Source organism: Mobula birostris, chromosome 9 (assembly GCF_030028105.1).
Source record: "Mobula birostris isolate sMobBir1 chromosome 9, sMobBir1.hap1, whole genome shotgun sequence".
Classification (NCBI taxonomy): Eukaryota; Metazoa; Chordata; class Chondrichthyes; order Myliobatiformes; family Myliobatidae; genus Mobula; species Mobula birostris.
The window spans coordinates 14,227,214-14,254,425 of record NC_092378.1 but is presented as its reverse complement, the minus strand read 5'-3'; the positions used below and the strand labels follow the sequence as shown (position 1 = coordinate 14,254,425).

At 39.5% G+C, this 27,212-nt stretch overlaps 1 protein-coding gene across 1 annotated transcript; it reads left to right on the top strand.

The window, feature by feature from the left end:
* The first annotated feature begins 1,783 nt into the window (after window positions 1–1,783).
* On the top strand, window positions 1,784–25,615 carry gnsa (glucosamine (N-acetyl)-6-sulfatase a). The gene is made up of 14 exons (XM_072267514.1): window positions 1,784–2,138; window positions 2,656–2,715; window positions 3,432–3,638; window positions 6,783–6,848; window positions 7,188–7,286; window positions 8,565–8,732; window positions 9,134–9,216; window positions 9,305–9,423; window positions 13,471–13,574; window positions 18,197–18,298; window positions 18,857–18,967; window positions 19,754–19,864; window positions 21,734–21,894; window positions 23,425–25,615. Exons 1-14 carry the CDS (start codon window positions 2,004–2,006, stop codon window positions 23,495–23,497), a joined length of 1,599 nt encoding a protein of 532 aa, XP_072123615.1. The 5' UTR covers window positions 1,784–2,003; the 3' UTR covers window positions 23,498–25,615.
* Window positions 25,616–27,212: the final 1,597 nt, after the last annotated feature.

Sequence of the window (27,212 nt, the reverse complement as noted above, 5' to 3'; positions counted from 1 at the left end):
GTACTACAAAATGATAAAATCAATGAATTTAAAGTTGCTGACTCTCTCCACCTCTGAAACTTGGAGAAGGACCTCTGGTTTCCTCCTCCTGACGTCCATAAACAGCTCCTTGCTCATGCTGACATTGAGTGAGAGTTTGTTGTTGTGGCACCACTCAGCCAGATTTTCAATCTACCTCCTATGAGCTGATTCATCACTGGCTTTGATTCAACCTGCGACAGCAATCTTGATTGTTTCAGAAAAGAACCACTACAGGTAAAACAGTTCAATGGTCCTTCAGCACTATAAACATTTACAGTTTAATGTACTTACCACTTCAAGGCTTTGTAACACTCTTTGCAGACATGTTATACAATTCATCCCTGATATTATTTTTCTTTGAAGAGCAGGAACTCCTTCCTATATTTTCCCTGATTACTTTTGAAAAATCTGATCTTCCATTATGTAAAGGCAAAAAAAAAACGTTAAGAGAACGAAAGGGCAGAGACTAATGGACTAGGAAACTCATTATTCGATATCACCAAGCTCCAGTACCTGAACATTATTGGTTACCCACAGGAGGTAGTAACCTCTACAAAGTCAACTGCAAACTCGGGACCAATGGAACCATGTAGTTCCTTATACATTTCTGATACATTCAAAGACCAAAGTAAATTTTATTACCAAACAGCATACATGTCACCCTGAGAATCATTTTCCTGCGGGCATAGTCAACAAACCTACTGCTACTACTACGTCGACTCAGGCCTAGGGGGCCGGTGTCGGGCACGATGACGGACTCTCCACTTCTCCCTCTCCCTCATCAGTGTGTTCAGTTTATCTACATTAGCCGCGCCGCTGTCTTCTAGGAGCGTGTCGACCATAGTCTAGGGAGGGTGCCCAGGGTCCATCCTCCCGTGCTTGGGCTCCCATATGATGACTAGGCCGGCAGGTAGCTCGGGGTGGCGTAGACAGTGCCCCGCTAGTTGCAGTCTTCTCGCCTCGATTTTAGTGGTGAGCATCAGTAGGTTGTTACAGAGCTCGACGTACGTCATGTGCTGTTGCCAACTCACTTCAGGAGCCGTCCGGAGCATTCGTGTGTAGCAACCATCTGGAGACTTTCGCATCGTCTTGGTGAGTGTCCACGTCTCACATCTGTACGTGAGAATGGACTCTATGACTGCTATGAAAATCCTCTTTTTAAGCCCTCTGGTCAGGTTCGACTTTCAGATTTCCTTCATGTCAGCGCCTTCCGTATCTTTATGTCCTTCTCCGAACTCATCATTCTTGACCCGAGGTACAACAACAAGGCAACAAATCTGTAGACCAGTAACTATAACAGAATCAATATAAAATCAACCAGAGTGCGGAAGACAACAAACTGTATAAATGCATATATAAATAAATAACGAGATTGGTGGAACATCTGAGAGATTAATTTGTTAATGATAACGACTTCCCTCCCCTGTGCATACTTCTGAGAGGATTATTATTCATGATCCCCTTAATAAGTGAACTAAGCGATTTTTCTCAGCAACAATCCAAAATAAATAATTACTTTGTATTATTATTTGTATAATTACTTTGTATTATCTCAGGGTCATCTTTTGATGACAAACGGTTGCTGCATACGCTTATTGGAAATCCTTCCTCATTTTGGAATAGCGGTTTAACATTGCTTCACATCCCTCGGTAACAAATGGGTTGAAACAATTGTTGCACTTTCTCACTAGTTAACACCAGCGCAAGTGTGCGGACCCCACCGGCAGTTTGTAAGCAAAATTACCAACCAAATGTATCAGTGTTCAACTATTGCAGCCTCTGGCGTGTGGTTAGAAGTAAAACCCTTGCGGGAAATAAGTAAGGCTCCCACATTGAAAGGTCTCGCCAGGTGCTGCGATCAGCTGATGGGTCTTTCCTGTTTTGGAGGTGCATGTGACTGGTGAATCATTGAAGAAAGGAGAGTGCGCAGCTCTGAATCTAAAGTGAGAGGATATCTGTCTGGAGTGGCTGTGTATTGCGCGATGGCTGCACTGTCCACGGCGTATTCGGCAGCTACTCTGCTCTTTTTCTACGTTTCATTTACACTGGTCAGCTCGAAGAAACCGAACATAGTTTTGATCCTGACGGACGATCAGGATGTTCTGCTGGGCGGAATGGTGAGTGGAGGGCAGAGGCGGCGGCTGAGGCTGCGTCCGAGCGAAGCCTCGGCTGACGGGAGAACGCGACTGTGGGTTGCTTTAAAGTAGCAGAGGTTTTTTTTGGTGAACAAAACGGACGTCCGTAGTATCGCCAGGCCTAGTCATATTATCACAAAGATTAGGCCTGCTACGTTAGGCCTGGGTGAAAGATGCCATTAAAGATAAAAATCGTAGATGCCGGAAATCTGGGGGGGGGGGGGGAACAATGGAAACTCTGCAGGTTCCGATGAAGGGTCTTTAACCTGAAACATTAGCTGTGTTTCTCGTCCCGCTGATGCTGCCCAGCGTGCTCAGAGTTTTTAGCATTTTTTTGTTTTCATTAACTACGTAGTTAAATCAGCCAACCATATATTTAAGTCCCTTCCTTTGCTTGTGACTTCAGTGGCCAATTTAAGGCTCTATCCACGTTAATGTAGAATGTGCAATGCAGGAAGTAAAATCCAGTGTACTTTAATGCGAATATTTCCCTCTCTAGACCCCACTGAAGAAAACCAGAAAACTTATCGGAGATCTTGGAATAACCTTTACTAATGTGGTGAGTTACTTTTCTTTTTAGGATTAAAGGGTAATTTAGGAAACGGTCTTGGAGTCTCGTCTGTTTTCAATGCTTGTCTGAATTTGTATCATTGTATTTGTTTTGTGGTTCTGTCTAATTGTAAAATTAGTGCTTAAAATTTGCTAATCTCATTTTTTAATGAAATGTTTTATTAAAATATTTGAAAGAAATGAAGTAATTACTTTAAATGTTCAAAGTAAAATTTGTTATCAGAGTACAATTATTTTTCTGCAGGCATATTTAACAAATATGTAGAACAGTAACTAAACAGGATCTGTAAACTGAATATCAGGAACTGTAACCAAACTGAAAATGCAGATATAAGTAAATAGCAATAAATAACAGGCATGAAATAACAAGATAAGAGTCCCTAAGTAAGTGTAGTTATCTGCCTGGGTTCAAGAGCCTGATGGTTGAGAGGTAGTAACTGTTCCTGAAGCTGGTGGTGTGAGTCGAGAAGCACCTGTACCTTCATTCTGATGGTAGCAGCAAGGAAATATCGTAGCCTGGGTGGTGACTATCTTTGGATGCTGTTTTTCTACAGCAATGTTTCACGTAGATGTGTGCAATGATTGGGAGGTTTTTACTTGCCTAACTTTTTAAATAGATATTAATGAAATCTTGAAGATGGTGAAACGTGCACAATGTCAGTCTACTTTCTTGTTTTAATATGCATTTTGCTTGTATTTGTGCAGTATGTGGCCAGCCCACTGTGCTGTCCCAGCAGATCCAGTATCTTGACTGGGAAGTATCCCCACAATCATCGTGTATTTAATAATACACTTGAAGGGAACTGCAGTAGTAAAGCATGGCAGAAAACACAAGAACCAAACACCTTCCCAGCTATCCTCCATAATCATTGTGGATATCGAACATTTTTTGCGGGAAAATATTTGAATGAGGTAAAGTTAATTTTTGTGTGGTTTCAATTTTATTAGTTCCACAAAACAATGCTATCTTTGCATGTTATTTTGTTCTTGTGTTCAATATCATAGTATTATATTTGAGACTTCATGGATTACTTTGAATGCAATTTGCAAGTTTCAAAACAAAACTAGCAGCTTTCTATTCCTCCTGTAGTCCTGCTTGGGACAACTATAAAATAGTAAGCTCTAAAGCAGGTGTCCTCAACCTGGGGTCCACAGAGCCCTTGCTTAATGGCATTGGTCCATGACATTAAAAAGAAGTTTGGGAACCCCTTTTCTAAATGGTCCTAACTGACTGCTTCTCATCAATATTTGCCAATGAGAAGAATGTGAAGGAGAGGGAGATCAGTGTAGAACATGCTAATTTGGCAGGAGGTTAACCTGGCCAAATGTGAAGTATTGCACTCGGGAAGATCAAGTGTAAGGGGACAGTACACTGTTGACAGCAAGACCCTTAACAGTATTGATGTACAGAGGGGTACTTGGATCCCAAGATATTTGTCACTCTCTAAAAGAGAGTACATGGGTTGGTAAGGTGATAGAGAAGCATTTAGAATGTTTGCACTTATTAATTAAGGAATTAAGTTCCACAGTAGGGAAGTTACATTGCAGTGTAATCAAACTCCAGCTAGGCTGCATCAAAAGTACTCCGTTCAGTTCTGGCCTCTCGTTATACGAAGGAGGTTGAAGCTTTGGAGAAGCCGCAGAGAGATTTACCTGGATACTACTGAATTAAAGGAAATGTGCTGTAAGAAGCAGTTGGATGAACATGGGTTTTTTTTTTCCAGAGGGGCAGCAGCTGAGATGAGATCTGATATATGTTTATAAAACTGATAAATGGAGGCATTAGTAGACAGCCGATTGATTTCAATCCAGTATTGAAATGTCTAGTGGCAAAGAGTTCACCTTTAAGGTGAAAGGGGGCAAATTCAAAAGAGGTGTGCAGGGCAAGTTTCCTTCGTTGTTTACAAAGAGTGGTAAGTTACTTTGAACTCAACGGCTGTGAAGGCGGATGAATGCTGCAACAAATCCATCAGCTCCAATCGTCGTGGTTTCCATGCCATTGGAATCAGTTGATTGATTTGTGAAGTATTGTGTGCTTCTTGGAGTGCAACATCAAGTAAACGTTAAACAAATAAACACACAGGCGTCTTCACTCTGTGGGCCACTTCTTCAGAACAAAGGCCATCATCCTCGACCTCAAGGGATAGCCACAACGACAAAGAGTGGTGGGTGTCTGGAACGTGCTGCTTTGGGTGGTGGCAAATACGACAGTGTCCCTAGGAAGGCACATGAAGTTCTTGGAAATGCAAGGATATGGACATTGTGTAGACAGAAAGAATTTGTTTGGTTGGGCATTTGATTAATTAGTTCGGTGCACTTTGTGTGCCAAAGGCCTGTTTCTGTGTTAAATTGTTCTATGTTCTAAAGTGAAATAGTAAAATACTTGGGTGCACCAAAATCAGATCAGAGATTTGTAAAAGTTTTAAAAGTGAAAGATTAGGTTTTTTTTATATGAATGGTTGTTGGCAATTGGGATTTTCCAACACTTTGTGTGCTTGTGGCTTTTCTATTGTGTTATTGTAAATACAACACTATCTCAATGACAAGGATGTTCACAAATAATCTGATATTGTTTCATTTTAAATATACTAATTCTAGCTTTTCTTTAGGACATTTAATTACAGAGGACCATTTGTTTCTTTTGCTGTCCTTGCCATGTCTCCATTTGTTTTGATGAGATTTGATGAAGGTCCAAAAATAGAGCAATTGCACTGAAAAGTTAGCATTTATGAAGTAGTTGTGTGGCAAGAGTGGAAAGAATCAAATGTCTGTTGTTACATTGAACAACTAGCTGCAGATTACAGTAGATTCTGGCTAATTGGGTCACACTGGGCCCAGTACATTTTGGCCCAATTAAGCAGCTGCCCCAATTAGCCAAAGTTTCATGGAAATTGTTAAAAAGGACAAACTGAGTAACAAATTATTGTTTAAATGAAATACAGAACAAATTAGAACACCAATACTACAACAGTACTATTAAAATGTGTATTAGTTCTTAATAGTTATTGATGGAGGAATTCATCCAATGTATGCTGTCATTTTCTTTTGTAAATGAAAAAAATCAGTGTGATATTTAAGTGGTCCGATAAAGATCTTGGTCCCTTGGGGAAAGTAACAAATAAGTATACCAAATTTATTTTGAACTCCATGGAGCATGTGGAAACCTTCCAACACCCAGGCAGTTCTTTTTTTTTCCTTTTTTAGGTAGGACTATATATGGGGGGGGGGGGCGGAGGGTAGACACTATCTTTTCATGTATTCATTTTGAAAATTCAATAAAAATTATATTTAAAAAAAAAATCAGTGTGGACACCTAGTGCCCATGATGCACTGCCTTCAACATTGTAACTTTCAAGGCAATTGTCAATGCCTTCAAATACTTTGTAGTGAAATAATTTCATTTTCACTTCTGGCATTTCCAAGCCTGAGTGCTTGGATCTGCAGTGAGCAAGACAGTTCTAAATGGTTTTACTGCTTGTTTCTCACCAACTATCAATGACAAAAATCACTGCTTTTTGAACAATAACACATGCAACTGATGCCATTTAAAAGCTGATTAATCTAAGCACAATGTACTGTCTGATGGGCACACAGTTGCATGTACTGACACTAGCTAGAAACTATTCAGCAACAGTTTCCTATCCCAAGTAAATATGGAAGTGTACTAAATAAATGAAGGGAATCCTGGCTCTTTTCTTAGTTGGGTTTGTCTTTTGGAGTTGTCCCAGATAAGTGGCTGCCCTGATTACTCAATTAACTGGATCCGCTATGTTCTCAAATTTCAGCTCTCCATCTGCACTTCCACTGTGATGCTTTTTTTCCCCCTCTCTGCCACTGCATGTTTCAGTCCTCTTTTAGAGAAGTTGGATCAAAATAACATCCAATATAATGCCGGACAACTCCAGATGTGGTTGCTGGAGTTCCGGGTAACCTTTGTATTTTCCAGACATCTTCATGTCCTGCCACTTTTAGCTGATAGATGATTTGGCTTCAGTATTAACTGTAAATGGAATTAAAATGGGTCTGGTTACACATTGTGTATTGCTTCTTCCACAGTATGGATCAGAGCCTGCAGGTGGGGTTGAACACATTCCACCAGGTTGGGATTACTGGCATGCTCTGGTAGGTTTTTTTTAAGGAGTTTGTATTGTCTACAAAATAATGACTTAATTGTGTAATTTGTATTGGACTGTAGACTAATCATTGGGATAAATCTAATGGATTTTAGAGTGTATTCCAAATTTTGTTTAAAAGAAGTGTGAATACTGTTAAAAATAACGTAAAATTGGAAGAGAAAGGTCTATAACAAATTTCACAAGAAATGAAAATGTAATGTGTTGCATTTAATATTAGAAGTTCACTGGCATATTTCTGTGTGCTGTTAGTATTTTATTTTGGAATGGGACATTTGTGTGTACTTGAGTATAATCCCAAAACTGGCTGGTTACTCCTTTCTGACAGGTGAAGAATTCGAGATATTACAACTACACACTTTCTGTCAATGGAAAACCACAGTATCATGGCCAGAACTATAGTAAAGATTATCTAACTGATTTACTAGTAAGTAACTTAATTTTTCTTGTTTACCAATAATGAATAGAGCACATGAGTTTCCTGATGAGTTCAAGTACCATGCAGACATGTTAATCCCTATCAGCTGCTTGGGTGAACTGCTGTCATATGGAATGTTGGTAACATTCAATCTTCTGATCCATTCTTGAGCAGCCAGTAAAATTTATTTGTTTGGAGAAGTACTTCCCTACATCCAATCTCTGCCTAGTTAAAAGGAAACAAGTACTGTAATATTCAAGGTTTTCTCACTTTTCTTTTTTTGTTCCAATGTGCTTTGAATCCAAATGAAGAACTATTGTAATGTAGCATGCCTGCGACTCGTTTAAACCTTGTAGAGTACCGACAATTGCAATAAATTGTCTAGCTAGCTTGGAGATTTTTCATACCTCCTTGGAAAGGATGTAGCATTGACCATGCAATATTCCATTTGTGATATTCTAAGATAACAACCTAATTCTGCTGAATCTTAGAGTAGACTTTAAACCTATTGTCACGGCTAGAGGTTTAGTTGTTGACTGGCATAAATGCTGTAAATTAGATTTTTATACTTTAATATTTTCCAATTGCGTATATTTACTTTCAATGCTTTAAAGTTGTACTTAAAGTTTTAAGGTATTGGATCACATGCACCATCCTGCCCTCCTTTCACCTTGCTGCTTTGCATCTAATGTGCCTTCGTTACAATCAACAAAGAGGTGGAACACACAATTGTTCAAGAATAGCAATGATTATTGTTCAGGGATGAATTGGAAGTCCAGGTTTCTTCAATGAGCTAAGCTCAACTGTGATAGTAAATTAGTGCACAGAATCAGTAATATTTAAGATCATTTAACATGGAGAGATTTGGGCTAACACTACCCCTGGGTCCCCTCCTGCTTTCTTTTCTCGTATGGTCCACTCTCCTCTCCTATCAGAATCCTTTCTCCAGCCCTTAAACTTGCCCACCCACCAGGCTTCACCTATCACCTTCCAGTTAGCTGCCTTCTCCTCTCCCCACCTTCTCAGTCCTGAAGAAGGATCTTGGCCCAAAATGTAGACTGTTTATTCATTTCCATAGATGCTGCCTGACCTGCTGAGTTCCTCCACCATTTTGTGAGAGTGTGTTGTTTTGGACTAAAATAATTTGTTTGTTCCCGGTCCAGTGGGATGAATGTGCATTATGTGGTATTTTTATTACAAGTTGCCCTCTATTTATATACTGTGATCTTAAAATCATCACTTGAACTTGATGGCACATTTATAATTGCTACACTTTTTGTTTGGTAGACAAATATTTCATTGGAATTCTTGGAATACAGACCCAAGTATGTGCCTTTCTTCATGATGATCTCAACTCCAGCCCCACACTCCCCTTGGACTCCTGCCCCACAATATGAAAAGAGTTTTATGAATGTGAAAGCACCAAGGAACAATAACTTTAATATACATGGAAAGGTAAAAAAAAATTGAAGTGATTTTATTTGTGCAGTAAATTGGGAACTAAGGTAATTTTGAATAATATTTTGCATAAGTTAACTATTAAGACTAGTTTCTGGTTTGGGCTGTAATCACTTGTATTGATATTGCAATATGCTTTGTAACATGAGTAGTATGACTTAAAGACAACTAATTTAGCTTTGCTGGATGGGTTTTCATGGAGTTAGTTAAATCATTATCTTTGGATGCTCTTGTAAAAGCTTGAGTATACATTCATAATGTCGTATTATGGTAGATGGGGAAAGTACAGTTTTCAATTTGTAGTTTGCATATAAATACATTTAAAATACTGGTGTATCTATTCCATGTACTTCAATGTGGTCATGTCTTAATTAACCATCCTTTTGAACTCTTCAAAGGATAAACATTGGCTAATCAGGCAAGCAAAGACACCCATGTCCAACTCTTCCATTCAATTTCTGGATAATGCTTTTCGGAAAAGGTACAGTTCTTCCTGTCGCTTTACTTTTTAAAGAATTGCAAAGGATGAATTCTTAATCCTAAGTGTTTTTTTTTATTTTTCCCCTTAGATGGCAAACATTATTATCAGTGGATGACCTTGTGGAAAAAGTAGTGAAGAAACTGGATGCAATCAAAGAGCTAGAAAACACCTATATTTTCTTTACATCAGATAATGGCTACCATACAGGTAAACACTAGGAACTTTATGCTATGACAAGGTTTGAACTTTATTTGAGCTAGCCAGATATGTTCAGTTAGGAGCCCTCTTGTGTAGTGGGATTATAAATGGAACATGTACCACTTTGTACCTTGAATGGTTGCATGAAAGACTGATACAAAAGTTTATCAATGTGCTTTGAGATGGAAGGTATGGAAAATACAGTTCAGTAAATACTTATACAATTAATGTTTAGATTTTGGTTTGATATCAATAAGGAATTCTTTGTTTTGCATGACAGAAAACCTACAGCGCAATACTGGCCCTTCGGCCCACAACGCTGTGCCGAACATGTACTTTAGAAATTACCTAGAGTTACCCATAGCCCTCTATTTTTCTAAAGTTCCCTTGATTTTTAAAGCAACACACGCAAAATGCTGGTGAATGCAGCAGGCCTGGCAGCATCTACGGGAAGAAGTACAGTCGACATTTTGGGCCAAGACCCTTCGTTAGGACTAACTGAAAGAAGAGATAGTAAGAAATTTGAAAGGGGGAGGGGGAGATCCGAAATGATAGGAGAAGACAGGAGGGGGAGAGGTGAAGCTAAGAGCTGGAAAGTTGGTTGGCAAGAGGGATACAGAGCTGGAGAAGGGAGAGGATTGTGGGACGGGAGGCCTGGGGAGAAAGGAAGTGGGAGGGGAGCATCAGAGGAAGATGGAGAGCAGGCAGGGAGTTACTGTGAGAGGGACAGAGAGAAAAATTAATAAATAAAGGATGGGGTAAGAAGGGGAGGAGGGACATTAATGGAAGTTTGAGAAATCAATGTTTATGCCATCAGGTTGGAGGCTACCCAGATGGAATATAAGGTGCTGTTTCTCCAACCTGAAGGCTGATTTATACTTATGTGTCAACTCGACGCCGTAGGTACAGCGTCACCGCAAACTCTATGCAGAGCTTACGTGGATCCCTATGCCATAGCCTGACGCGCACCTCTCCCAAAATGTAACTACATGTCGCAGCAACGCAGACTGTAAGAACTGTGATTGGTCCGCTTGGTAGCATCGCATTTCCTCCTACGCTGCAATAGCTTCCCATTGGCTGACTGAAGGGCAGGGAAGGAACTCTGGCTGCAACGCTTTCCATAAAGCTTTACAGACCTCCAAAATCATGGAGGACACATTTCGCCTTTACAAAAAAAGACACTTGCTTTAAAATTGTTTACCCCGAGAAAGACTACCATGACCGTGAAGCCTTGCGTGGGCAGATGTGTGCGCATGCGTGAATTGCAGAGCCACGCAGACACACCAACGCACAGGTATAAATGCTCACAATGCGCGTAGCTTATGACGTCGAGTTGACGCACAAGTATAAATCAGCCTTGAGTGTGGCTTCATCTTGACAGTAGAGGTGGCCATGGATTGCCATATCAGAATGGGAGTGGCCACACATTTTAATTCCATGTCCTATTCCCATTCTGATGTGTCAATCCACAGCCGCCTCTACTGTCAAGATGAAGCCACACTCAGGTTGGAGGAACAACACCTTATATTCCGTCAGGGTAGCCTCCAACCTGATGGCATGAACGTTGATTTCTCTAACTTCCATTAATGCCCCTCCTCCCCTTCTTACCCCATCCCTTATTTATTATTTTTCCCTTTTTCTCTTTTTTTTTTTTTCTCTGTCCCTCTCACAATAACTTGCCTGCTCTCCATATTCCTTTGATGCTCCTCTCCCCTTTTCTTTCCCCCAGGCCTCCCGTCCCATAATCCTCTCCCTTCTCCAGCCTGGTAACCCTTTTACCAATTAACTTTCCAGCTCTTAGCTCTATCCCTCCCCCTCCTGTCTCCTCCTATCATTTTGGATCCCTCCCCCCTCACACTTTCAAATCTCTTACCATCTCTTCTTTCAGTTAGTCCTGACGAAGGGTCTCAGCCCGAAATGTCGACTGAACTTCCTATAGATACTGCCATTTTTATGCGTGTTGCTTGAAAATCCAGCATCTGCAGATTTCCTCATGTTTGCGTTTTTAAATTCACTACTGCGAAGCCTCTGACGCCAGGCAGACAATCTCTGAGGAGTATTGATAATGGCTGGGGTCACCCGTCTTGTAAAGACATTGCCCAAAAGAAGGTAATGGCAAACCATTTCTGTAAAAAAAATATGCTAGGAACGATCATGGTTATGAAAAGCAACACACACAAAAGTTGCTGGTGAATGCAGCAGGTCAGGCAGCATCTATAGGAAGAGGTACAGTCGACATTTCAGGCCGAGGCCCTGCTGCGTTCACCAGCAATTTTTATGTGTGTTGCTTGAAATTCCAGCATCTGCAGATTTCCTCATGTTTGCGTTCTTGATTTTTGAAGTTTTCTTCTACCTATTAAATTTTAATTGTATGAACGGGCACCCTTTGAGAGAAGGGTGGTGCAGTCTGATGTGACCAGGATGAACATTAAATTTTCCTGAATGCTATTGGTATTGCTTTGCTTTGGAAACTGAAGTAGAAAACCTCAGTTTTTTTTTAAAGAAGAATGATGCATAGCAAAGCAAATATAGCTGCTCCTCATTTAACAAAGGACACTTTTGATGGCATTATTTCTGGTTTATCTGCCATCCTTGTGCCTCTTGTTGTCATTCTGGTGAGGTACAGCCCTTTCATCTCCCATCTCTTCTGCTGTTTGTTGTTTGTCTCTGATCCTGGAGACATGCGTGCCTCTCCTCCTCTGTCTCTTCTTCTCTCATCTTTTTTTGTCCTGACTCTTTGATGCTGGAGTCGTGCGGCCCTGGCCTCATATGATTCTTGTTCTCCCTGTCTCCTTGCCGCTTCCTGACGACGTTTGGCATCACCTCTTGACCATAATGTCCCCCTTCCCTTTCCACGCAGCATAATTAGGCTGACCATTTTTTTTTTTACCCTAATGCTGGATAGAAGATACGAAGCAGTAACACCAAAGGATGCTGATTATTCTTGATGATGTGGTTGGTGCTCTCCTAAATGGATGTGATATAGTCACTGCTGTCCTTTGACTGCAGCAAAGGGTGTTACGGGTGTTTCGAAGTACATCATTACAATAAGATTTAATTATCTCTTATTGATGGGTGGCCGTTAGATCTGTCCCAATCCTGCACATGCTGATGGTGGTGATTAGCAGAATGTGACCCCGTGAAATAGAGCTGCCCAGCCCTTTTGCTCCGGTAGGTGTCGCTGCTGAGGCTGGCCGTGCGCATGCGTCGGGCCGTCGCGTCCCGATTTCCATGATGGCCGATCAGATCTCGGGTTAAAAGGGAGCCTGTTTATTTTGGCGAATGAGCAATTTTATATGAATATATAACCCTGAACCTTCTGTAAGTTCGCTCATTTTTATTTGATTTAGCCAAAAAAAAGTGCCGCTGTAATGCACTGTTTGTGCTAATTGGAGGTCACAATCAGACAGAGCATGAGAATTTTAGTAGTATATAGATACAGCTCCTGTTTGAAATGGGTAGAATTTTGCATTGTAGCTGGGGTTTAAATTGTTCAAGCGGTCTTCTCAGCCACACCTTCGGCAATCTTCTGCTGTTACTTCTGAGAATTTGCAACCTTTTCCTGCTGTTTCCTGTAAGGAGTTTGTATGTTCTCCCCGTTACTGCGTTGGTTTCCTCCGGGTGCTCCGGTATCCTCCCACAGCCTAAAGACCGACTGGTGGTAGGTTTATTGGTCATTGTAAATTGCCTGTGATTAGGCTAGGAATAAATTGGAGATTGCTGGACGGCGTGGCTCGAAGGGCTGGAAGGGTCTGCTCACTCTGTATGTCAATAAATAAATCATCCTTTTGACATTTATCAATGCAGTCATCTCAAAACTGCTTGATGTAATAATACAAGACTTGAGGCAGCATCGTTTTATTCTGTTCCAAAGAAAAAGCTGTGGCCAGCAGAAATATTAAAGTAAAAGCAGAAGTTCTGTAAATACTCAGCATCTAAATGAAAGATGATTGGTGTTGATGATCTGATGCAAAGTCAGTCTTATTTCAGAGTATTTACTGGTAGAAATAAAACTATATCTGCTATAGTAATATACTGTTTTAAATGTTTTTTCAGGTCAATTTTCTTTGCCAATTGACAAACGACAGCTGTATGAGTTTGATATCAAAGTGCCATTACTAGTGCGAGGACCTCACATCAAATCTAACACTAGTAATAAGGTATGTGCTGCAGGCTGATTTTCAGTCCAAGACTTGTGTTCAAAATTATCTAAAGAAGAATGCAGGCATAATATTTTAATCTGTTTATATGCATCCAAGATGTTTCAGAAGCCAAAGTGGCTTTATGAATTCAAGGGTAGCAATTATTTTGTAAGCGTGATTTATTTTATTTTTTTTAAATGCTCATCTGAACCAGCATGTAGTCTTTGAAGCCACCTCGTTGACTTGTAGGGAAAGACAGTCCAACCAACCATTCATCTTTTAATTTTTTTTTGTTTTACTTTGGTTTCAGTCTCTCACTGGCAATATCATACTAGACTTAATACATGCTGTACTGCCTCCTGTGCTGATGCTGCCTTAGGCCTGCCCACCCCCCCCCCCCCCAGCCCCTGAGTTCCCTAAAAGGTTGTTTAGCATCACAAGCAGTTGCTAACATCCCCATTCCCTTTATTATTCAAGAATATGGGAATTAAACATGAGAGTAAAATGTATGCTAGATTTAAACAGGATATGGAATTTTATTTTAATTCCATTCTTCCATTGCATACTTGTGGGAATATAAACGTATGGCTAGGAAGCACTGCCCTAACTCATTTAAAATTACAGGAAGAGAGGAAGTATTTTTTGATTGTAATTCCTGCTGGTTGGATAGCTTACTTCATAGCTAATTTCACTTGTAGAAATATGGCCAATTCAGTGAACAACATCCTTTTGATCAATATTGGCACAATATTTTTGGCTTAATTAAGTTGGAAGATGGTTCCTGTGTACCTTCTGCACTCTATGTGAGAGACGTAGGGTGTTCTTAAAGAGCAATCTTATGGAGATAGAATAGCCTGAGGCAAAAATTGTTGCTGTCCGCCATCACATTCAGCTGCTCATCAGGTGCAAGTATCAACAGATTTTCTGAAAGTAATTATTTGCAGCTTCTTTGTATGTTGAGTAAACGAGTTTCAAGAATCACTTTTACATATTAATACATTATTTTGTATCCAAATAATAGGTTTCTTGAGCTGCCTCCATCTCTCCACCTCTCTGCCCTTCTCCAATCAGTGCCCAAAAAAAAGTGTTCTCTGGATAATGTACCCAACCAACATTGTTGATTTTCCTCTCTGGAAAAACCCTTTCTCTTCAGTTTGATTCCCTGCACATTTGCTGTCTCCACCCTAAAATAAAACAAGTCACTTCTTGCCCCCTCCTTTTGTAATATTGAATCTCCGAAGTGATTTTCTGTCCAACAAACAGATAAAATTACAGGATGTTTATTGACTAGAAGGGAATTGATCAACCTCTTTACATAAATCATGCACAGCTCTACAGAAAGTCGGCTGTTAAAGGAAAGTAAGGTCTAAAATAGCAGTATTTCAGTGGAGTAAAGGCAATTACAATGGTATGAGAGAGGAGGTGGCCAAAGTAAATTGGATGGAACTTCTGGCAGAGATGACAACAGAGCAGCAACGGCTTGAGTTTCTGGGTAAAAATGAGGAAGGTGCAGGACAGATGTATTTCAAAAACTAAGAAATGCTCAAACGACAAAATAGTATAACTGTGCTGACAAGGGAAGTCAAAGCTAATGTAAAAACAAAAGAGGGGGCATACAACAAAGCAAAAATTAGCTGGAAGATAAAGGATTGGGAAGCTTTTTAAAAACCTAGAGAGCAACTAAAAGAATCATTAGAAGGGAAAAGATGAAATATGAAAGCAAGCTAGCAGACAATATCAAAGTGAAGCAGCTTTTACTATCCAAGTAGGTTTTTAAAAGAAATGAGTGGATATAGGACTGCTAGAAAATAAGGCCAGAGAAATAGTAACAGGGAACAAGAAGGTGGCAGATGAACTGAATTGAGTATCTTGCATCAGTCTTCACTGTGGAAGACAGTAGGAGTGTGCCAGATGTTGTACTGTGTGAGGAAAGAGAAGTGAGTGCAGTTACTATTACTAGGGAGAAGAAGCTCAAAAAGCTGAAAGACCTAAGGGTACATAAGTCACTCGGACCAGATGAACTGCACCCTAGGGTTCTGAAATAGGTAGCAGTTGCAAATGTGGAGGCATTAACAGTGATCTTTCAAAAATAATTGAACACTGGTATGGTGCTAGAGGACTGGAATATTGCAAATGTCACTCCACTCTTTAAGAAAGGAGGAAAGCAGCAGAAAGGAAATTATAGACCAGTTAGCCTAACCTCGGTGGTTGGGAAGATGTTGGAGTCAGTTGTTAACGATGTGGTTATGGAGCACTTGGTGACTCGGGTCAAGATAGGACAGTCGGCATGGTTTCCTTAAGGGAAAATCTTGCCTGATGAACCAGTTGGAATTCTTTGAGGAGCTTGCAAATAGGATAGATAAAGGGAATGTAGTGGATGTTGTATATTTGGATTTTCAGAAGGCCTTTGATAAGGTGCCGTACGTGAGGCTGTTTACCGAGTTAAGAGCCCATGGTGTTACAGGAAAGTTACTTTGGTTAGAGCATTGGCTGATTGGTAGGAGGCAGCAAGTAGGAATAAAAGGATCCTTTTTTGGTTGGCTACCAGTGACTAATAGTGTTCTGCAGGGGGTTGGTCTTGGGAGTGCTTTTTGTGCTGTATATCAATGATTTAGATGATGGAATAGATAGCTTTGTTGCCAAGTTTTCAGATGATAAGATTGGTGGAAGGGCAGGTTCTGTTGAGGAAACAGGTAGGCTGCAGAAGGACTTGGACAGATTAGGATAATGGTCAGGAAAGTGGCAAATGAAATGCAGTGTTGGAAAATGCATGGTCATGAACTTTGGTAATAGAAATAAGTGTGCAGACTATTTTCTAAACAGGGCAAAAATCCAATAATCTGATGTAAAGGGACTTGAGTCCTTGTGCAGAGAATACCCTAAAAGTTAACTTGCAGGTTGAGTCAGTGGTGAAGAGGGCAAATGCAGTGTTGGCATTCATTTCAAGAGAACTTGAATACAAATGCAGGAATGTTATGCTGAGGCTTTATAAAGCACTGGTGAGGTCTCTCCTTGAGTATTGTGAACAGTTTTGGGCCCCTCATTTTAGAAAAGATGTGTTGGCATTGGAGAGGGTCCAGAGGCAGTTCACAAGGATGATTCTGGGAATGAAAGGGTTATCTTTCAGGGAACGTTTGATGGCTCTGGGTCTATACCCTCTGGAACTTAGAAGGATGAAGGGGGATCTCACTGAAACTTTTCAAATGTTGAAAGGCCTGGACAGAGCAGATGTGGAAAGGATGTTTCCCATTGTGGGGGTGTCTAGGAAAAGAGGGCACAGCCTCAGGATAGAGGGGTGTCCATTTAAAACAGGATACAGAGAAATTTCTTTAGCCAGAGGGTGGAGAATTTGTGGAGTTTGTTACCACTGGCAGTAGTGGAGGCCAGGTCGTTGGGTCTATTTAAGGCAGAGGTTGATAAGTTCTTAATTGGACACAGCATCAAAGGTTATGGGAAGAAGGCCAGGAAATGGGGTTGAGAAGGGGTAAAAAAAAGGATTAGCCGTGACTGAATGATGGAGCAGACTCGATAGCCAAATGGTCTAATTCTGTTCCTATATCTTGTGGTCTTGTGTTCTTAAATTCTGTTTGAAGCCATCAGTCCATTAAATAAACCAGTTTCAAGAACTGATTTTCTGCTTGCTCATCTTCTCCCTTGTTTGAAGTGCTAAAATTTGATACAAACTGATGACCTTTTGCTTTTTAGGAAATGCAATCTCTAGTTTTGCGCAACCACAAAAGTATTGTCTTGGAAAGCAAGACTGGATTATGCAAATCAGAAAGCAGCATGAAGCACTGAATTCTTTTCCTTGCCTTTTAAGGTTTTACATCAGAGTTCCCTGCCAGACCTGAGACACTGTCCTTTCCCAAGGTGTTATTAAACCAGAGTTGTTCATCCTGTGGTCTAAGCAGCTACAAGTTTGGTGGCCAACTCCAATCCAACTTGCTTCCAGCAGGGCTGTGAAGTAAATGAGCAGTTATAGCCAAGGGTTGCATATTCTGGCCCACAATATTTCAACAATCTACTTTCTCTTTTGAACTTGGAAATATGTTCACTCGTGCAAACACCAAAAAACACTTAATGCATTATAATAGCATCCTGTAGAAACATAAATCTACAGCACATTACAGGTCCTTCCACCCACAATGTTGTGCTGGCCATCTAATGTACTTTAGAAGCTTCCTAGAATTTCCCTACTGCATTGTGTTCATCAAATTCATTTAAATAAGTTAAATTTTATTTTGGATTTCAATATTATTATGCCCTATATTCACATTCCACATTTTTATGCTTCTCGAAATTCAGATTCTTAATTCTGTGAATTGCAATTCCTTCATAAATTGAATCTATTCCCCATGCATATTGATTTGGATGACAATCTCTTTTTAAAACTGTAACAGTTGCTTTCTCCTAAAATTGATCAACCACTGAAATAAAGTCAATTGAATATATTGTGAGGAGAGTGAGATCTATTCCAATTGGATTGAAATGAATCTCTTTCTGATTTTTTTTTTCTGTGCTACTGATAAATCTCTGAATTTGGCAACCAGTTCTCATTTTTGGCACCATCTTCAATCTTTTAAATAATTGGAAAGACTCTAGTAAAGTCTAAATTGAGATTTTTTTTCTTCCTTCTCCAGCTGCTTGTAGCAAACATTGATTTGGCTCCCACAATCTTGGATATTGCTGGCTATGACATTAACAAGACGAGAATGGATGGCATGTCTCTCCTGCCTCTGCTGGTAGGTTTGTAATTGGCTGATTAGGTCTGTGTAGCAACATTTTTCAGTATTTCCAATCCTGATATAAAAAAGGTAACTCTGAGATAACTAATTTCATCATCAGTTAACACAATCTACCTCGAGCTTTATTTTGGCTACAAATCTATGACAAAGAAGTTAGATTTTATGATGAAAAAACTGGATAATCATTAAACATAATTTGGGTACGTTGGAAGCATAGCAGTTATTACAGCTCAAGGCGTTCTAGTGTTCAATTTTGGCACCGTAATGTTGGGAATCACTGTATGTCCTCCCTGTGGGATGCGTGGATTTTCCCCAAGTGCCCTGGTTTCTTCCCAAAATCTGAAGATGTGCCAGGTAGGTTAATTGGTCATTATAAATTGTCCCGTGATTAGGTTGAGGTAAATCAGGTTTATGGGTTACTGGGGCAAAGAGCCTACTTTGCAACGTACCACTAAATAAATACACAATCATTTTGAGGGGTTAATGTGCATATTTAAGGATGCTTTACAATATATCTGAAACTCACTTTGTGACTAGTTGTTGTTCTTTCATCAGAATGATGCAGCAAAAAATGTGACCTGGAGGACTGACCTCCTTGTAGAGTATCAAGGAGAGGGACGGAATAAAAGTGATCCTACCTGTCCTTCATTAGGGCCTGGGGTGACAGTAAGTTTTATTTCTGATGCTGTAAAACAATTGCATGCTGCTATTTAAAGGCAATTGTAACATAAATAAATGCAGGCTTTAACAAAATTGAGGGAACTTCCTAAGTAAGTTTGGAGTGTGAGTGTGTGTGAAACTTCAGTTGTCCTGGGGTTGTAAAAGGCCCTAGAATCCTTTCAAAGGTTGTCATAGCTTCCACCAAGCATTTAGTTGAGGTAACACACACAAAATGCTGGAGGAACTCAACAGGTCAGGCAGCAGCTGTGGAAGTGACAAAACAGTCAATGTTTCAGGCCAAGACCCTTCTTCAGGACTGAGAAGGAAGGGGGAAGATGCCAGAATAAAAATAATGGGGGGAAGGGAAGGAGGCTAACTGGAAGGTGATAGGTGAAGCCAGGTGGATGGGAAAGGTAAAGCGCTGGAGAAAGAATCTGAAAGGAGAGTGGACCGTTGAAGAAAGGGCAGGAGGAGGGGGCCCAGGGGAACTAATGGGCAGGCGAAAAGTAAAAGGGTTAATTGTGGTAAGAAAGTCAAGTTGTTTGTACACTTGCATCATCTGCTGTAAAATGTTCCTTGGTGTTGATGAGTGGCAATATGTTAAAGGGGAGTTATGTTTTTTAAAAGGGGGGGAATGAGAAATTAAATTGCAGGGCCACTTGAAAATAAGGAAAGGGGAATGGAACTAAAGGGATTACTCTGGGGGTGAGCATAGAGCCATGGTCCAAATGGCTGCATTGTATGATAATAAATATGTGAACTCCACTTGTTGTATCTAACCTTTTCCTGTAGAGCTGCTTCCCTGATTGTGTATGTGAAGATGCATATAACAACACCTATGCATGTGTGAGAACTATTGCCACCTCAGCTGACCTGCAGTACTGTGAATTTGATGATAGTGAGGTGAGTGCAGTTGAGGTACAATTCCATTGTCCTTTTTTTTTTGGGGGGGGGGATGTTGTGTATTTAATTAAAATGATCTTTTCTCTGCACTGTTGTCTCCGTTAAACTGTTTGAGCCATTTGGAGTTTCTTTAGTCATGCAACAGTGATACTAATAACTGATTTAAATGGTCTGTCGTTATGGTGACATTTTAATGTAATTGGGGCAGTTTCATTGGAAGATAAGACCAACTTCTGAAGATGAGGGTTCTACCCAATTTGTGTTTGTAGGCTAACTTTAAATCATTCGTCTTGATGAACCTTTGGGAAATTTTTCAGTAAGAACTGAGTTTGAATTGTAACTGTACCTGCACTGAGATTAAAATTCAATGTAAATTTATTATCAAGGTACATGTATGTCACCATATGCAACCCTGAGATTTATTTTCTTGGAGGCTGAAAATCCATAATAGAACAAAAACGCTCATAAAATCAATGAAAGACCACACCAACCTGGGCGTTTAACCAATGTGCAAAATACAACAACTACAAATGCAAAAATAGAGATGATAAATAAGCAATAAATATTGAGAACATGTGATGAAGAGTCCATGGGTTGCGGGAACATTTCAATGATGGGACAAGTGAAGTTGAGTGAGGTTATCCCCGTTGGTTCAAGATTCTGATGGTTAAGGGGTAATACCCTCCTAAACCTGGTGTTGTGGATCCTGAGGCTCCTGTATCATCTTCCTGATGGCAGCACTGGGAAGAGAGCATGCCCTACCATGTGGGGGGGGGGTCTCTCATGGATGCTGCTTTCCTACAGCAGCACTTCATGAAGATGTACTCGGGGGTGCAGAGGATTTTACCCGTGATGCACTGGGCTGTATCTGCTGCTGTTTTTGTAGGATTTTCTGTTTGAGAGCATTGGTATTTCCATACTCGGCTATGTTTTGCATTTTTTTTGTAGTCCTGTAGGTAGAGCCATTAGAACCCTTCAAAGAACTGTAAAAATGGGGTCTGTTTACTGTTAAAGCAGAGGGTGATATTTGTAATAAGCAAGGGATTCAAAGATTATTGGGATATGTAGGAAGAAGTTGTAATGGGAGCAGCCATTGTCTTAATGATGAACTACAGGTTCGAGGGGCTGTGTTGCCTACATCTGACTAATTGGAATGCTTGCATCTGATTAGAAATGTGGACAGTCTTTATGATTTGATTTCCTGTAATGAAAAAGCCATTTTTTCTTTGGTAGGTTCTCAGTTATTGATAGATTTTTTGGTCTCATTGTCTACTTGCAGTGGTGGGAAGAGAAGTAGAACTGAATGGATAAGGTGCCACGAAATCTAACCTTTTAATGTAGCAGGCCTTGTAATGATTAAATAGCAGTGATTTTGAAACTGGAATTGGCCTAATGGCAACTTTTGTAGTGCAGGTGAAGTCTAAATTCGGTTGCTTTTCAGATGAACCTGGCTAGATATGCTTTTTGATAGAAAACTTATTTGTTGGATGTTGGCCCCCTCTGTCCTGTCTTTGATTAATCCGCAGGAATTTCCTATGCAAGGTGACAGGACAAGATTCAGGGTGGATGTGGACATGATGTATATTCACAGACGTAACTGAGTAAATTCTGGGATTACTTTAGGCAATTATTTTCTTCCTTTTTCAGAGTTGCAATTTATTGTCAGCAGCAAGTGAAGTTTCTTTCTGACTTTCAAAAATCTGACACGGGGTTAAAATTTTCAATACCTAATTAATGATGAAATATGTATTAAAAAAATTAAGGCAGTGATATTTACCATGCACAATTAATGAAGGTGCTGCCTGCACATCATTGCACAGAAAAGCAAACCAATTTCCTTCACCTGAGGTTTCTTCCTTTTGTGCTTAGGTCTTTGTGGAAGTCTATAATCTAACCTCTGACCCACACCAGATCAATAATATAGCAAAGACTATAGATCAAGAAATCCTTGAGAAGATGAACCATCGTCTGATGATGTTACAGTCTTGTTCTGGATCAACATGTCATACCCCTGGGGTATATGACCCAAGGTAAGGAAACATTGTTTGTGCAGCACTGGTAAATGCTAATACAGTATTTCCATTGCTATCGACGTGCTGCTTAAACAGTTACAAATGAGAGAAAGTAGTGACTTCCTGCAGTCCCTCGCTCTATCTCAGTATAACAGCAATCAATATAAGTAGCCAATGTTTGTGAATAGCTGCTCTTGCCTGTTTTCTGGATCCAAGTCTTGGGCATTCAGACAGGTGTCTCGATGCAACAGGAGTGGAAAATATATATATTTTTTTTTTTTTAGCACCTGCATCTTAACTTGGAAGAGGACTTTGTTTCAGGGTTTGAGGCAAAATGATCAATGGTTGTTATATTAAAAAAAAAAAAAAAAAATAGGACAGTACAACAGAATATGGGCCCTGCAGGCCATTGTGTAGTTCCATAAGACATGGAGTAGAAATGGGCCATTCTGCCTATCGAGTTTGCTACACCATTCCATCATGGCTGATCCTGGATCCCACTCAACCCCATAGATGTGCCTTCTTGCTGTATCCGTTGACACCCTGACCGATCAGGAAACATCAACTTCTGCCTTAAATATACCCGCGGACTTGGCCTCCACCACAGTCTGTGGCAGAGCATTCCACAAATTTCCTACTCTATGTAAAACTAGTCCATGATTCATCTAGCCCTTCACTTCTTCACAGCCTATTTCTGTTGTCCTCTGACATCTCCCCTAAACTTCGCTGTACTCACCTTAAATGTTGTCCTCCTGCTATTACCTATTGCCACCCTGGAAAAAATGTGTTGGCTGTCCATTCTTTGTGGCTCTATCTTCTACAGCTCTATAAAGTTGCCTCAGATGCTCCATCACTCCAAAGAGCCAGTCAGTACACTTTCCACCACACACCTATAGAAGTTTGCCCTAGTTGTTCAAGTAGTTTCCCTCTATGTATTTTTGACCTACCAGTGAGTCTATTGCAGAGAGTGCAGTTGACTGGTGTGATGCAGATCCACCAAGCATCTACAAGATGGCTTTCCATGCTCATAATAAATGGACATGGGTTCCATTTATTCCATTTTCCAAGAAAAAAACTCCTTAGTTTTTTGCCATTTTCTATCTAGCTTGTATTTTTTTTAAAATTCAACCTTGTAGTACTCAATGAAACTATTCTGTTATGGTTCTATTGTGGCTTGTGTTGTAAATATTAATGATTTTTCCTTTGCATTATGGATTTAAACTTGTATATGTGCCTCATCTACAGTACATTAAAGTAAAAATCCTTCATAAATTTCACTTCTGTCCAGCTCGTCTGCCTTTTTTCAGTACATGTGGCAATTCCCAGCTATTTGAAATATTGTAATTTTGACAGATCAGAATAGCTGGTACTGCCACATTTGTACACAGAGTTGTGTAACTTGACATGTCTGCCATCTTTGGCTAAGTTGAGAGTTACAGGGCCTTCAGTTCAGACAGGTCGTGATTGTAGTGCCTGTTGTGCTCATGTTAATAGTATTTTTATGTTGGATCATTATTCAATTTAACAAGATTTTATTTTGTATTTTAGGTACCGATTTGACCCTAGACTGATGTTCCATCATGGTTCTGCTGCACCCAAGCTATTGCGTAAAATCTTATGAGATCTGTTTGTCAGTTGTCGTTGTGATATGCCATCTTCCTTCTCTGTGGGGCCAGGACTAAATTGAGGAATTTTTGTTTTCCTTCCTACACAATCTCCTCCTTCATTCTATCAAAAATGTGCTTTTCATGTCTTTAAAAAAAAAGTAATGAAGTTTTAATACTTTTAGTTTTGTTGCAGCAGCTATTTATTTGTGAGAACTATTGTCTTTAAGTTAAAGGAATGTGTGCATATAATTGCTCAAGTGAAATATGACCCAAATCAGACAGTTGGGCTCCTGATCTCTTTGCATGAACTGTTACCTGCAAACCAGCAGCTGCAGCCTCCTCTTTGCTGAGTACTGTGTTTCTGTTCCAGTGAAGTTCCTGCTTTTGAACACCATGGCATTGCCTTGTGTTGGTAGTTCAGTTTGCATATAAATCCTGCACAAGCTTCATTGTAAAAGTACAAGTTATAGACGGCAGAAAATTAAAGTGAATTCTGCTGCACAGTGGTAGGATCTTCATTTTGCTGCTCAGGAGGCAGATAACTGATTTTTTAAAAATCTATTCAAAATTTGATTTGTTGCCTTTGCCATTCCTTGTCTTGGAATGGAACAAACTATTTCATGCTGAAGAATGATACAGGATTTCCTTCCAGCATTTTTGGGTTCCGACTGGTGTGAATGGAATAAATTCACCTGAATTGGAATGAACATATCTTTAGTTTGAAACGTTCCCCAGTATTAAATACTCTGTTCTAATCTTGGGGCAGAATGGTACTATTTCTGTTCTACCCCAGCTGATTTTGTTTTTATTATCAACCACAGATCATTAATATGGTCTCCACTGTTTCTAGGCTACAAGATTTCTCAATTTCTTGATTGTGTCTATTTCTCTTGCATCCTTAAAAATTGAAAGATTTTGTATTTTTAAGTCATATTGCCACCAATTGGCTAGCTTGCCTATCCTTTGATTCTTTGTTAGGGGATTGTGGATAAGTAATTTACTTAGTATTATCAAGTTTATTTCCAATATGCATCATACAATATTTTTTAAAAGATGGAAATGTTGTGTTATTAAGCTTGAGATATTACAGCAGGTTCAGAAATTTATGTATAAAACCTGATTTCAATAGAATGAAATAGAGATTACTTTCAAATGACATATTAAATAATTGCACTGAAGGACTTGGGGTCCCCACTTAAAGTCATCAAACCCGCTGGATCTCTGCTCTTGTGCATTCTTCTTCCCAGCTGAACGTGAGAAAGATTTGTCACTCAAAGTGGCTGTTCATTGCTTACAAAATATAACTACAATGGCAGCAGTATCGACCATCCTTGTTAATCTGCCATTTGGCTATCAAAATACCTCCATATTTTTGTCTATCGAGTGTTGGCTAAATGATCAGTTGTACACTAAACCTAACCACTTAATATAGCATCCTGCACTGTTGTATAAAACTATCAGAATATCTTGTCTTTATATTCAAGGGTGAAATTGTTTCTTTTTTGATGTTTTACACTTGTGTTAATTTTTTTTCAAGTGTTGTAAAAGGCTTTACTTGATAATTATATGGTCAAAGTGCAAACAAAATTCTGGGTGGAATGTTAAAGCAATGCAAATTGTCTGAAGTTTAAACAAAACAACTAGGCTTCTTTTCACTGGCATAATATTTAGTGTATGATTGGCATAAGGCACCTAAGTTTTGATGTGCATTAGTGAATAAGTTTAATTAGCGATGCTTGAAGACTTGGGTTAAACCAAGGAAAAGGCATACCTGTTATATCTACAGCAAGTAATCAAGCACTTAAAGAGCAAGCATTCGACTTGCCCTGTAACACCAGGGATCAGAAAGCAATTTGCACAATATTGCATTACTGATCGCAAATCTCTTGTATTCAGTCCTAAACTAAGATTTCCATTTATTTCCCTAAACCAGTAAATCATACAGTTTGGATAACTATTTGTACAAATATTAGTATTAAGGAGGCACTTGTAATGCTGGTTTGAATTGAGATTTCATGCTTTTTCCAAAGATGAGTTAAGTGCCCTTGATTGTATTTTTGAGATGGTGTGCGTGTATATGATGGCTGAATTCAAACCTTGCACTTATTTAATAAACTACTTTACAATTTCAAGCTTTGATTATTTAAATCCTCCCGTCCCACTACTACTATAAAAAGTTAGAGCCTTGTAGTCAATGGCACCCAAAAAGCAAGAAAATGCCCCGTAATAAGGTTTGGTTCTATAATTGATCCTGTGCCTCACCTGCATGTTTTCATTGGCGGGGGGTTAGCTTTCAGTATTTGTATATAGAAGAAGTTCTTTTAATAAGGCAGCCTTGCATGGACTGCTATTAATTATGATATTCTGAATTCTAATTTGACCATACCAATAGCTTAAAGATTGTCCTTTTTGCTTCAGCCTTGTCTGGTTGCCTTCCTGCTGGAATGTGATAAACAACAGAGTAGAAGCCTGCTTTGCAATATTAAGGAATCAGAATCGGGTTTAATATCACCTGCATATGACATAAAAGGTGTAAACAAATTTCAAACTTGGTGCGTTCCCAATGAAAGTGAACAAATTCCTCGCAGAAATTTGATGTAGCTATTTTTTGGAATTTTTTTTTGTTTTCTTTTAGAATGTCTTAATGTTATTTCGGGAAAAATGTTTAGCAATTTCCTTCAGTTTTTAAAGCAAAGTTCAAAGCAAAGTTCAAAGCTTGCCTTAAGTAAAAAATGTAGGAACTGTTGAGATCTATAGTTTTCCTTGCATTTTCTATTTTATTTCAGACTTCTAGCATCTGCTGTTTCTTTCACCACCACCACCACCCCAACATCTATAGTATGGTCCGATCCCAGAGTGTAGTAAACTAGTATAAATATGAATTGGTATATAAAACCCTTTTAGAATTAGTGGATTTTGTTAGATTATTAACTAGATTGTATCATTAGATGGTAGGCCCACCAACTAGTCAAGAAAAATACAAGTTTATCTATATGGGTTTTGTAGCCATAATTTACTCATGAGAAGTATCAAATCCAATTCTGATGGATGGGAAGATAAATACATTACTACTAATTTGTCTGTAATTCAAGTGAGGTTAACCAGGAGAATGATATCCCATCCATTACTGCAATGTGAATTTTCTGACCACAAAAAAAAAAGCCTCTTGTAGGGCACAGACAATGATATATTAAGAACAGGGAGGTCAGTTGTTAGTTGGATCAAGTCCAGATGAGGTCAAGGAACAAATGGATTTGTAGATACAAATGGATCATTAAAATTTGCACAAAGATCAGCAAGGCTCTGGAGTGGGTGGAGGTGTAGGGGGAAGCATGTATTAAGAATTATTTCCAGAGCAATAGGATTGGGGAGAAAAGAAATTTGCACTAATCTTGTATAGAACATTAATTTTACCATACTTGCAGAATACAATTTATTATCCATTCCTAATTGCTGTCAAAATGTAATGGTAAGCTGTCCTCTGGAATCACTGCTCTTCTAGTGCAGGTCCAGGGTGGTCCATGGCAGTGAGCAATGGTTTCCCAGGTGCTCGTTACCAAAGTTCAAGTACGTTTCTTATCAAAGCATGTACACTTTTATACAACCTTGAGATTTGTCTCCTTAGAAACAGCCGTGAAACAAAGAACTCCAATAGAACCCGTTAGAAAGGAAAGAAAAAATAAATTGTGTGGAAAAACAAAGAAGTGAACAACATTCAGAACTGTTTGC

What these genes read in the sequence shown, in the direction of transcription:
- gnsa (XM_072267514.1), top strand. Translation starts at nt 2,004, where the DNA reads ATGGCTGCACTGTCCACGGCGTATTCGGCAGCTACTCTGCTCTTTTTC. An exon ending in ATTATCTAACTGATTTACTA is followed by an intron (nt 7,287 to 8,564) that starts GTAAGTAACTTA and finishes TTTGTTTGGTAG; the next exon opens with ACAAATATTTCATTGGAATT. An exon ending in AATCTAACACTAGTAATAAG is followed by an intron (nt 13,575 to 18,196) that starts GTATGTGCTGCA and finishes TTCCTTCTCCAG; the next exon opens with CTGCTTGTAGCAAACATTGA.